The sequence below is a fragment of the Nicotiana attenuata genome, unplaced genomic scaffold (assembly GCF_001879085.1).
Source record: "Nicotiana attenuata strain UT unplaced genomic scaffold, NIATTr2, whole genome shotgun sequence".
NCBI lineage: Eukaryota > Viridiplantae > Streptophyta > Magnoliopsida > Solanales > Solanaceae > Nicotiana > Nicotiana attenuata.
The window spans coordinates 225,435-238,167 of NW_017671001.1; the positions used below are offsets into that span (position 1 = coordinate 225,435).

The 12,733-nt window shown below is 37.2% G+C and overlaps 1 protein-coding gene and 1 long non-coding RNA gene across 2 annotated transcripts; one reads left to right on the forward strand and one right to left on the reverse strand.

Moving 5' to 3' along the window:
* Nucleotides 1-2,214: 2,214 nt before the first annotated feature.
* LOC109205136 lies at nt 2,215-12,500 on the reverse strand. The gene is made up of 2 exons (XR_002064605.1): nt 12,364-12,500; nt 2,215-2,690 (listed from the first exon to the last, which is right to left on the reverse strand). It is a non-coding gene; the product is annotated as an uncharacterized LOC109205136 (long non-coding RNA).
* On the forward strand, nt 3,712-6,183 carry LOC109205135 (protein DETOXIFICATION 55). The gene is made up of 2 exons (XM_019367811.1): nt 3,712-4,214; nt 4,305-6,183. Exons 1-2 carry the CDS (start codon nt 4,173-4,175, stop codon nt 5,805-5,807), a joined length of 1,545 nt encoding a protein of 514 aa, XP_019223356.1. The 5' UTR covers nt 3,712-4,172; the 3' UTR covers nt 5,808-6,183.
* Nucleotides 12,501-12,733: the final 233 nt, after the last annotated feature.

A 12,733-nucleotide genomic window follows, 5' to 3' on the forward strand; every position in this document is an offset into this window, starting at 1 on the left:
CAAATTGACTCTTCAAAGAAATATTCTTCAAGAAGAAAAGAGAAACAATTTTTTTTTTTAATATTGACTGATTTTGTAATGTTTCTTTCTACAACATGCATGTTTATACTATTATATATGTAAGTAAACTTTTATTTGGTTTTGTAAACTCTTTTTTGTTATTTAGATAAACATATATGTGTACCTTATATATTATATTTATTTTAAAATAATTACGTTTTATTCAAATCTAGCTACAGTGTTTCAAAGAACTATACTTATAGGATTTTAAATGTGAAAGGGTTTTATAGTTATATGGAGTAGTTTTATTTTTGCTAAAGGCGAAGTAGTATATAAATAATTAGAAAAAATAACAAAAGTTCTTAACATGATTACATATGATCATTAACCGAATTAAGTATGATAGCATGATAAAAAAAGATAAATTTTATTTTTAATTAAATTCTAATTTTAGAACTTTATCTATAAATTCAGAATTCAAATTCCGTATATATATATATATATATATATATATATATATATATATGTGTGTGTGTGTTCTTAACTAAAATGGTCAAATATAAAATAAAGTTATCATATACTATTGATATTTATTAGCTTGCCACTTGGCTTAACAATAATGTCAATTATATATGATAACTTTCTTGCTTTAATATATATATAGATACAGATAGTTAAGAACTAAAAAAGAAAAGCAAGCTATAAGATGAATGCCAGGTGGAAGGTAATGATACCACTGCCTTTGGCGACTTTACTTGCACTCGAACTACAATTTACTTTTACTTTTTTATTTCTGATAGAAAGTTTTTTAGGTGGGACTATCGTAAGCAATAGAGAGAGGAAAAATAAGAAGAAATATTTCGAATTCAGCCCTTAGAGGTGAATGCAACTCCACATACCCCTTTGCCAACTTTTGGATTTCGTAATCTGTAAAGATTCCGTATTCTTGGTAATTTTTTGGGCGTAAAGACCCAGTTGTCACTGTCTTAAACTCTTGATATATTATTGAAAAGCAACTTGATTCTACACCAAAAATACTGATTTTTAGGCTTCCGTTTACATCATATCAAAGATAAGATGTGATTGGAATATCAAGTGGCAAATTCACAGATCAAAATAAAATATGGAGAAAGTAGCCTAAGATAATCTACAATTTCAGGATTTAAGTATATACCAAAAAAGAATTTTGTCACTATCAACGTAAAAGTTTCAAAAATTTAAGTCAAACCTCTTGATTATGTAACATGACAGTCCATTTTCTTGAACGTGTTCATAGTTGTACAAGATGCTCGTAATCCTTTCATGAGCAAGGATGTGGTACAGGGAAAAGAGTTGAACAATAATGGTCAATTTATTTATCTTTTTAAGCTTTGACGATAACAATATCCCTTTCATGATGTGAAGAGACGAAATGATGTGGGCAATCTTAGTAATGGGAGATTCTTTCCACTAACAGATTTCCTATTTTAAAGATGTTTGCTGTAAATAACGATTATACTTGCGGTTTGAAACGCTAATGAGAGAAAGTTTTGACTAATATAGCCTGGAAATTAGTGCTATATCTAGTAAGAAAAATCATGCCCAATGGGCCATAGAAGAGGATTATGACACAAAGATCCACAAAATCTCTTTTGGCTGTTAATTTGACTTTAATTATGTACAGTTTATTCACAAACTATAGGTTATAATTTGTTTATTATGATTAGATAACATAATCAAGTTCTGTTTTCTCTTGTCAAAAAGGGCGGAAAAAAGAAGACAACCAAAGAATCTGTGGGGCAAGGAACAAAGGCATTGATCAAATGTCAAAACGTTTGCATAAGTTGTAGAGATAGTTGCTTAAACTTTCGGACAGAAGCAACATAAGACCCATTTGGTGGTTAGTGCAGAACATCAATCCTCCTATCAAAACGTTATGGGTTTTTCAACTTCTCAGACAAATGAAATTGATGGAAATCCTCCTATCAAAACGTTGTTGGTTGTTTGACTTCTTATGATACAATGCTTGAAACTTCTGGACCAAAATGTGCAGGCATTTAGCAGCATAAAAGCAGAAGAAGTCACCGTATAAGACAGTACTGGTTTCTTTCAACAACCATACCATACTAGCTGTTGGAAATGATATTTTGGTGCTAAATGAATATTCTCTTCTTATCTTTAATGAAATGGAGAGAGAGAAAGAAATGGTGCTTGAAATGCAATTTGTTGTCACTATTAAGAAGAAGGTGCAATGATTATTGATAAGTAGTCATTTGCCAGAGGTGCAACCAAACTGCACATGCATGGTTTCATCACAATCTGACAACATTACTTTCAATTCAAATGACTTAATTTTAATCAATATTACCACACAGACGTGGAGATAAAGGAGGTTTCTCCTAGAATACCTTTTTTCCTGAAAAAGAATTTCTCCTACAATACCTTAGTGATCTGAGGAGTGAGGACAATAACACTGTAAAGAAAACTTTAGGTCGCTGGTGAAAGAGCATCTATCAAATCCAGAGAGAGATTTATGGACAATACCTTTTTCCTAATGCTATTTTGTGAAAAGGAGATGGCGAGCTTTGATCTGGAAGATAGAAAACATGCAAATTGTTCTTTTTCCTCAATTCAAATGCATGTTCCTTAGTAACTGCTGAGGTTTGAACAAGATAGGCATTCAACATAAGGTGAAATGTCCCTCATGTAACCTGTCGTACAGGGCAAAATTTAGTGGATTGAAGACATAAGACAGGTACAAAAACAAAAGCAACAATGCACAGTAAACCACGGAGCTCCACGTCATCTGGTGCACAAAAGCATGTAACCCCTACTAAAGACACAATGAAGTAGAGGAAAACAACCTTACACAACTAGAGTCCAAAAATAACTAACTAAGCAAAGGGGAGGCAGGTTGTTACACTTTGTTATACGCAGGAGCTATGGAAACCAAAGTGGGCGGGGAAACTGAAAGCATGTTCAAATTAGGATAAGAAATTGAAAGAAGACAGTTGTATTAACTTTTCAGGACAAGAGGTGTGCTACTATTTAAAATGGTGTTTGGCCTTGAAATCTTTTGGATACACTAGAATACACTTTGATGTAAACATCACTGGAAGGTTTTTGCTTAGCCTAAAAACAACAACTATCATGTGAGAAGAGCTCAATCCTGGGTCCACCACTACTAAATAGCTTTAGATTCCATCATTAGCATGAGAAAAGGCATTACCTAATTTTAATTATCAAAGGAATAATAATAGTTAGGCCACTTCGTACTCCATTGTACTAAAGGTTGCAATTCACAATAATTTTGGAAAGAAAATCAGAATACTAGGAGTATACTCCATTAACTTCAGATTTTCTTTTCATAAGACATGCTATACAAATAGAAAAATAATCATATTTATGCTTTACATATGGAATATCCCTATCATTTGACTCGGATTGAGTCCTAAGTGGTTTAGAGACGCTAATTTGAATCTCTTTAGTGGCTTCGTCCCAAAAGTAATAATGAAAATGCACAACTTGAATGCATATGACGAAGGTCCTAAAGTTTAAGCCCCTTGACCAGTTCAACATACAATGCGAAAGTGGAAATACAAAGGTGAAAGAATAACAAGAAAGAACCTGTAATTAACAAAAGATACGTGAACCATGTTTATAGTTCAATGTCAAAACATCTTCAGGCAAGAATATATCAGTAATATAACATTTAAGCATAGTTCTTTAAGAGGGGAAGTGGATATTACATTTGTTATGAAATGGATATGTTCTTATATTTTTGGAAAGAGGATATCTGTAGTCATGGCAGTTGGCACAGGGGAACACTCCTTATATCTCAATGTAAATGACATTCACTGTGCTTCTTACATAGTTACTCCAGTTGTAAGCTTTCAACAACCAGTAACTCACAAATCAACCTCCAGCCCCTATAAATATCATTGCTTCTGGAAACTCAAGTTAGTGTCTCTCAGTATCTCCTTCCCTCTCCCTCTCCCTCTCTCTCTCTCTCTCTCTCTCTCTCTCTAGTGCTCCCTCTCTCTATATACAGTACATAAGTACACGTGAGTGGTTGTATTTGTGCATGGATACAGAACTGCATGCAGAAAGAGGATTTATACACAGTTAAGCTCTCTCTATAACGCTCCAAAACAAGAAAACAAGAGGAAAGAGGCAGAAGCAAAATAAAGAAGATGGAAGCAGAACAGACCAAAAAGCACCCGGCATTACCAGAGGTACAAACTACAGAATATTTTAGAACCTTTGAATAGACAAGAAAAATGTGCATGAATCACCATAACATTTTTTTTCCCCACAATTTCTAGGTCATGGAGGAATTGAAGAAAATAATGGATAGAGGCTTTCCTATACTTGCTATGGGCTTGGCGACTTATTTGAAAAACATGATTTTAGTTGTGTGCATGGGAAGGCTTGGAAGCTTAGAGCTGGCAGGTGGTGCACTGGCCATTGGCTTCACCAATATTACTGGTTACTCCGTATTGTCTGGCCTAGCCTTGGGGATGGAACCACTTTGTAGCCAGGCTTTTGGATCAAGAAACTTAACCATAGTGTCTCTTGCCCTCCAAAGGACAATCTTTATGTTATTCACTGCATCTATACCTATTGCCTTCTTATGGTTTAATTTTGAGCCTCTCATGCTAAAGCTACGCCAAGACACACAAATAATACACGTAGCAAGTGTATTTTGCAGATTTGCTGTCCCAGATCTTATTGCTAACAGCCTTCTTCACCCTTTACGCATCTACTTACGGTGTAAAGGGACAACATGGCCTCTATTGTGGTGTACTTCACTTGCAACACTATTGCATTTCCCTATCACAGTTTACCTGACCTTTACTAGAGGTCTTGGGATCCAAGGAATTGCAATTTCAACCTTTGCCTCCAACTTTATCACCTTATTCTTCGTTTTAGGCTATATATCCTTTACTTGTCTTAATCAAAAGAAGATATTCTTTACTTACGACCAAAACAGACCTTTGTCCAAACCCCTAGCGGAAAATCTAAAACCTCTTCCTTCCATTTCTGTGGGAGAGCAATGGATAATGCTTCTTCAACTTGCTATACCTAGTTGTTTAGCAGTTTGCTTAGAGTGGTGGTGGTATGAGTTCATGACAGTTCTAGCCGGATACCTTGACAGACCTGAAGTTCCACTTGCCGCATCTGCTATCGTAATACAAACCACATCTCTCATGTACACATTGCCTTCAGCCCTAAGTGCTTCAGTCTCAAGCAGGGTAGGAAACGAACTTGGAGCAGGACGGCCAGCTAAGGCCCGCTTGGCAACAGGGATAGCCATAGGACTAGCTTTTTTGACTTCAACATTTGGATTCTTACTCACCACCTTAGGGCGAGAAGCATGGGGAAAAGTTTTTACAAAAGATAGAGAAGTGCTAGAGCTAACAGGGACCGTTCTACCCATTATTGGACTTTGTGAACTAGCTAATTGTCCACAAACTACATGTTGCGGGGTGCTTCGGGGAAGTGCTAGGCCTGGTGTTGGTGCAGGTATTAACTTTTACTCGTTCTATCTGATGGGAACACCTGTAGCCATTATTTTGGCCTTTGTTTGGAAGCTAGGATTTTTGGGTCTTTGTTATGGGCTTCTAGCGGCTCAAGTAGCATGTGTAATATCAATGTTAATAGTTACTTACGGTACTGACTGGGAAGGAGCATCCTTGAAGGCAAAAGAACTAGTGGGAACAAGTAATGAACTTCCATATGAAGATCAACTGGTAAAATTTGAGGAGGGCAATGGATTTCTCAAAGGATTAGCTTTTGAAGAGGGAACAAACCTAAGGACGCAATGAATGCAAAGGAAAGGAACGAGATGGAACAGAAAGGAAGAAAACAAAAATGTTACATTCTCTCAGTATTTCGAGTCATTGAATATGCAGCATGTGTCAATTGTTCTTCCTGGTGTCTTCTATTGGACTGGGTCGTTAAAGAAATCTTCATTGGTCCAACAATGTTGTTGATGGATTATAGAAGTACAGGCCAGCAGAAGTATGTTATATAGCTTAAATGTGTAAATATAAGAGGCTTTTGGTTTGCATTTTCTAGATATCAATATACTTTATCTTAGTAGCTATGACATGAACATGTGCATGAGCTTCTAGTTGCTTTTTTATAGTTCTCAGCATGTAATAGTTCTCTGATTAACCACCAGAACATGCTTCACATTTAGTTCACCTCTCTCCCTTCCCCTCTTAAATGGTGAAGATAGAACAGGAGGCATTGTATCTCTGCATTTGTGGGGCATAAGCCCTACGAGAAGAAACATAACCCCTATGAAGTTCAATTTTGGATAGTAATCTATTTTTAGACTATTTTAAAGATACTTTAGGAAAAATATTCATTGGTAGGGCAACATTCCTGTAAATTGAACAATTTTGAAAAAACTATTCTTTTCTTGGAGAAATCAATTACGGCAATGGTAAATTTTCAACCTTAAGAAATAAAGGTTTACTACAGTAAAGATTTAGATCATAACATTGATTTTATCATTTTAACCTTTATTCCGTATCTAACTCGCAATTGAACATTTGGTGTAACTTGTAAATCGCTATAATAAGAAATTAACTCAGATTAACCTTTATTTTTCTTGGGTAATAAAATTGACATACAAAAGCAGCACTTAATTGAGGGATACAAACATGCAGGGAACGGAATGAGCGACCAACGGGAGTAAAGCTTTGGGATACCATTGCCTTTTAACATGTTGGTAAATATATGATACTTTATAAGCATAACAGCCATGAAAAATCAAAATTTAAAGAGACAAAGAGGAAGAAATGAAAAAAAAACACTAGGAATTATACAAGAGAAATAAACTAAATTTCAAAGACTCTCATTCACTCCTTCCACAATGTTCCCATACAAACACCAAGATTGTGCTCTGTCGCACCCTATACACCACTACATGGCTTCTGAGATTCGGTGTCTCGACACATTGGGAGGCAAACTATGCACAGTGGGAATGTAACTGACTTAGGAGCAAGGCGTAACAATCATTGTGTTAACTAGTGAGTTACCACACCAACTGTAGTCTCTAACTCGAGGCCTTACAAGGATACAAATGGGTTACCCTAGAGTTATGCATTGTAAGGGACAGACTATCATGTATGCAATGGGAGCTACGTCTCGAATCCTATGACTCCCCTCTAAGTTTATGCAATATTCGGTGGGTTTTCACCCTTTATCATACCAAACTGGAGGGGAACATTACTAATAGCGAAGCTTACACACCGTTGGGGATAAATCCTAAAAGGCACTGCTAATGAGCCAAGTTTGCATTGAAAATATACATTCGATCTTATCTGTCAATAGCCAACGAATAAGTTTATCACCCTGGCAAGAATCAACAAGAACCATCTGCACTATAATACTATATTAAACAAGAGAGTTCAACCTCAACTTTTCCCTTCACTCCTGAGAAAAAAGACAATAGTTCCTACTCATTCATGGCCAGAATTCCTCACCTTTTCCTAGTATTGTCACCTATTCTCTACTTGTTGACATATTGATAAAGGCTTCTCATTCTTAAGAATACTTCCACATAAAGCAATAGTGATAAAAAAAGATTGTGTCATTTAATTTTAGTTGGCGCTCTTCTTCTGAGGCGATTTTATACGGAGTGATACTGCATCCACTATTTATTTTTCTCTAGTGGAAACAATAAGTTTTGCCTAGTATGAATATGCTATTTCTAAAAAAATTTAACTATGTTGTATAGCTCGGGTCGAATGTAGTGGATGTGCCCGTACCCGCTGCTTTCTATACAAATCTATCCTTGCTCCTTCTGCTCTCCCCTCCCTTTCCGTAGAGATGGTCAATCAAAAGTCCTTCCCTTTCTGTTTTGGATCCCTCTCCCTCAGCTCCTTTCCCTTTTTCTTTTCTCTCTGTAGAGTTAAGACAACTCACGGTACATTATCAACGCTTAATTCCATGATCCTCCTCATTTACCTTCCAATTCTCAAAAGCAAACAACCTTAAGTGCCTCAATATTTTCAAAAGAAAAGTCCGTTTGTAGAAATTTAAGAGTTTAATTGGAAATTTTTTTGCTTTCTTCATTGATTGATTTTACTGTACGAAGAACGTCTATATATACAAATATTCCTAGTTGAGAGAAAGAAAATAACCAATGAAATAACGTACACTTGTAAGAATTTTACTAGACTAATCATAACAAATAACTAACTAATATTCCCTATATGTGTGGATTTTCCTATCCGTGTGAGAAGCTTCCAGAATTGTGAAGCTCTTCATTAGTCTCAAATGAACGACCAGGATTTAATCCATCATAAATGTCTTTGTTGCTTGAGATGGGGACACATGTCTCATTCCTTTATTTCCTTTTGAGACCAGATTGAAAGACATTTGTTTTCTCCGCCAAATGTTCTGAACGTCTCTTCTCTTCTTCATTTGCTTTCTTCTTCTTCTCTTCTTCATGAATCAAAACACATTTAGGATGGAATCAAGAGATCGATTCCCAACATCCCCCCTCAAGTTGGAGGGGAACGAAGAGAGACCCAACTTGCCAAGAATCGATCGATGTGAAGGCCCAGAAAGGGGTTTGGTAAACAAACCAGCAAGCTGTGATTTTGAAGGCAAAAACGAAAGGGAGATGAGATCAGACAGAAATTGCTGTCTCACAAAGTGACAGCCAAGTTCCACATGTTTCGTCCGTTCGCGGAATACAGGCTTTCGTGCAATATGTATGGCCGCCTGACTATCGGAAAAATAAGAACCGGAATTGGGGGTGGTATAGACAGATCTGCAAGAAGGCGAGTCAGCCAAGTGAGCTCCGCCACTAAACGCCGCATGGAACGATACTCAGCCTCGGCGGAGGAAAGGGAAATGAAAGCTTGCTTTTTGGATTTCCATGAGACCGGAGAACCCTCTAGGCTGATAAAGAACCTACTGATGGACCGGCGAGTATCACGGCAAGAGGCCCAGTCAGCGTCGCAAAAAGCCAAAAGAGAAAGAGAGGGATTTGAATTCAAAAGCAGCCCCTGCCCTAGATTTGAACGGAGATAACGAAGAACTCAGAGAGCTACTGTGAAATGTTCAAGACAAGGCTTTTGCATGTATTGACTTAGAGTCAAAACAGCAAAAGAAAGGTCGGGTCTTGTTTGTGTCAAGCAATTTAACTTGCCAACAAGACACCGATAAATGGAAGCATCTGCGAGGAGTGAACTGGAGCCAGCTGTTAGTTTGAAAGAAGGATCAAGTGGAGAACACACCATGGGAAGATGAGAGCAATCAAACTCAGATAGTAAGTCCTCTGTAAATTTCTTCTGAGTAATGATAAAACCATCTTGTTCTCGTAAGATTTCCATGCCTAGGAAGTAGTGTATTAATCCAAAATCTTTAATTTTGAATTCTGAATGAAGAAAAGCCTTGAGGTCTGCTAATTCAGTAGGATGATTGCCAGTAATTAAGATATCATCAACGTAAACTGCAACAATAGAAACGAAATCCCCCTGTCTTCTTAAAAAACAAAGAATAATCATTAAGAGAAGAGGAAAACCCTTTGAAACTGAGAGCCCCAGCAAGCCTGGCATACCACTGCCTTGAGGCTTGTTTGAGGCCATAAAGTGATTTCTGTAACTTGCAAACATGATGAGGACTAGGAGGGGTCAGACCTGCAGGGAACTTCATGTATACTTCCTCTTGCAGGTCGCCATGTAGAAACGCATTGTTTACATCAAATTGTGAAACATCCCACCCTTTCTTGACAGCAATAGATAATAGACATCAGATGGTGGTCACTTTGATCATCGGAGAGAAAGTTTTGGTGTAGTCGATGCCCTCCCTTTGAATGTCTCCTCTGATAACTAAACGAGCTTTTAGCCTTTCAATACTACCATCAGCATGCTATTTGACCTTGTAAACCCATTTACAGGGCAAAGCTTTCTTCCCAGATGGAAGAAGCACAACCTCCCATGTTTGATTTGCCTCTAAGAGCCCGTTTGGACGGGCTTGTTGTAAGTGACTTTTAAGCCAAAAGCCATAAGTTAGGAATTTTAGCTTTTGGCTTTTGGCTTATTTTTGTCATTTTATCTTAAAAACAAGTGCTTAAAAGCATTTTTTTTTACTTTATCCAAACACTACAAAACGGCTTAAAAGCTATCTTGGCTTAAAAGCACTTAAAATAAGCTAATCCAAACGGGCTCTAAGGCACCTATTTCTGTGTCCATAGCTTGCTTCCAACCTGAATGAGAACAAGCTTGGATGTAGCTTGTAGGTTCTGTGATAGTAGGAAGAGAGTGAAAGAGATGTTGGTTATGTGGGGATAGCGCAGCGAAGGCAAGAGTTTGAGAAGAAGAGGGTGTGACAAGACAAGAGTTGATTAAATCAGTGACATAGACATTGTTACAAATGTAGTCCTTGAGATAACTAAGTTAAGTGCCTAGGTTGGTTCTGGCAGATCTTCTCAAAGGGATGGGGGAGTAGAAGAGGGAGGAGCAGGGGAAGACATAGGGGTAAAGGATGAGGAAGTTGAAGAAGGCACCGGAGAATGAGATAAAATAGGAGTAGGAGGGGTAGGAGATGTTGGTGCAGGAGCAGGCATATTGGGATGTGAAACAGTAGATATGGTAGTTGTAGAAGGTTCAGCTATGGGAGAAGTAAGGGGAAATAAAGGAGGGGAGGTACAAAAATCGAAGGAAAAGGGATAAATGTTTTCATGAAAATGGACATCCCTAGATACAAAGACCTTTTTAGTGTCTAAAGCCAGAAGTTTATAACCTTTTTGGCCACTAGGATATCCCAGAAACACACAAGCCCTTGCCCTAGGTTCAAATTTACCCCTGTGATGAGATAATATGGAGGCATAACATAAACATCCAAAGCATCTTAGAAAATGATCGGAAGGTTTCGGATTGAAAAGCAATTCAAAGGGAGTCTTCCCTTGTAGAACTCTAGAAGGAAATTTGTTTATGAGGAAAGTAGCAGTGAGAATACATTCTCCCCAATAACGAATAGGCAACTTTGATTGGAACAATAGTGCCCTAGAAATCTCCAATAGGTGTCTATGCTTCCATTCGACAATACCATTTTGTTGAGGGGTACCCACACATGAGGTTTGATGTAAAATACCCTGTGATTTGAGGAAAATAGAAGTTGTTGTCCCTGTACCTAATTCTATGGCATTATCAGACCTTATAATTTTAACTTTGGTGCCAAATTGTCTTTCCACCATGCTCAAAAACCATTTCAAGACTGAAAAAGCATTGCTCATAGTACTTAGCAAGTAGGTCCAAGTTGCCCAACTGAAATCATCGACAATTGTTAGAAAGTATTTATATCCATTGTAAGTAGGGGTTTTGTAAGGACCCCAAGTATCAATGTGAAATAGGTCAAATATGCCTTTGGTTTTGATGTGACTGAAAGGGAGGGGTAATCTGGACTGTCTAGCCAAAGGACATACATCACAAGAACAATGAGAATTAGATGAGAATGAAGTGGAACTAATATATTTCATTGCATTGAAAGGCAAATGCCCAAGTCTAAACATGCCATAACCTTACATCATAATCTGTTTTTGCTGAAATTGGTAAAGGTACTGAAACTAAACTAGAAACACAACTCTTAAAAAATGAAAAGGGAGTCTTGGTAGAGTGATCCTTAGACAGTGTCCTATAAGGCTCCAATAGGTAAAGACCTTCCTTAGCTTCACAAAAACTTGAGGGCTCTTCAGAAGAGGGCCCTGCAAAATGCATCCAACACCTTCTCGACAATCTTAACGACCAGAAATATTTCAATAATTCTGTCAAATTCTCCTCTCCCTTCATTCAGTCGTAAATTATTGGTGTAATACTCACCATTCAGATAGTGACTGGCGCTTTTTTGCTATGCATTATGCGCTTGATGTCATATAACTTTCGGCATAGAACACGTAACCAGAGATTCATGGAAGTCTCGTATTTATGATCCGACCATCAAAACTCAAAAAGGAAACTAAAGAGCTGATTAATGTGGCTTATCAAAATTCAGAACCTACATTTGGAAAAAGAAAATAGTAGCAGAAAATTCCAACAGATGCAAAAACACTAGGCGATTTTTCTTCCCAGATGTCTAATATTTTGTTGGCAAAGTTACTGGCAAGTGTGCTGCGCGCACACACACACAGAGTTGCTCATTGAACGCTCAAATTTATTTCACGCAATAACTATGAGTCCATGGTAAATCTAAATTTGCTAATGGAGAAGAAATAAAATTTGTAAAAGTTCGGAAAATGACATATACCACTAGTTTGGACTAAATGCAATTTTAACTGCGAATTGATAACGTGCAAGGATTTCAATTCTCGTGACAAATACGTAAAACAAAATAGAATGTGAAGAGAAAAAGCGAGCTTACCGGAGATCAGAGAAGATACATAATCGGAGATTCCGCCGGAGGAAGATTGACGGCGGAAACTGCGAGATTCCATTTCCGACTACACGCTGTGACAAACACGTGAACTGACAGATCCTCAACGACTTATCCGTAAACTATTTTTATTGGGCCTATTTGTAACGGGCTATTTTAGATGGACTCCTTTTCCAGATTGTCGTAGAAAGGAAACTTTACAAGGTACTAAATTGGGGAAGTTACGTGATATACCTAATTTTTGAAATTATATCAAATATCCCCAAAATATTATACGGTATATCTCCATATATTCTAAAATATATCACGATATTCTATTTTGGAATACAATTCAAACCACACTTACCATATATTTTAA

Coding starts and splice junctions, on each gene's coding strand:
- LOC109205135 (XM_019367811.1), top strand. CDS start 4,173: ATGGAAGCAGAACAGACCAAAAAGCACCCGGCATTACCAGAG. Junction 4,215..4,304: donor AGCACCCGGCATTACCAGAG/GTACAAACTACA, acceptor CACAATTTCTAG/GTCATGGAGGAATTGAAGAA.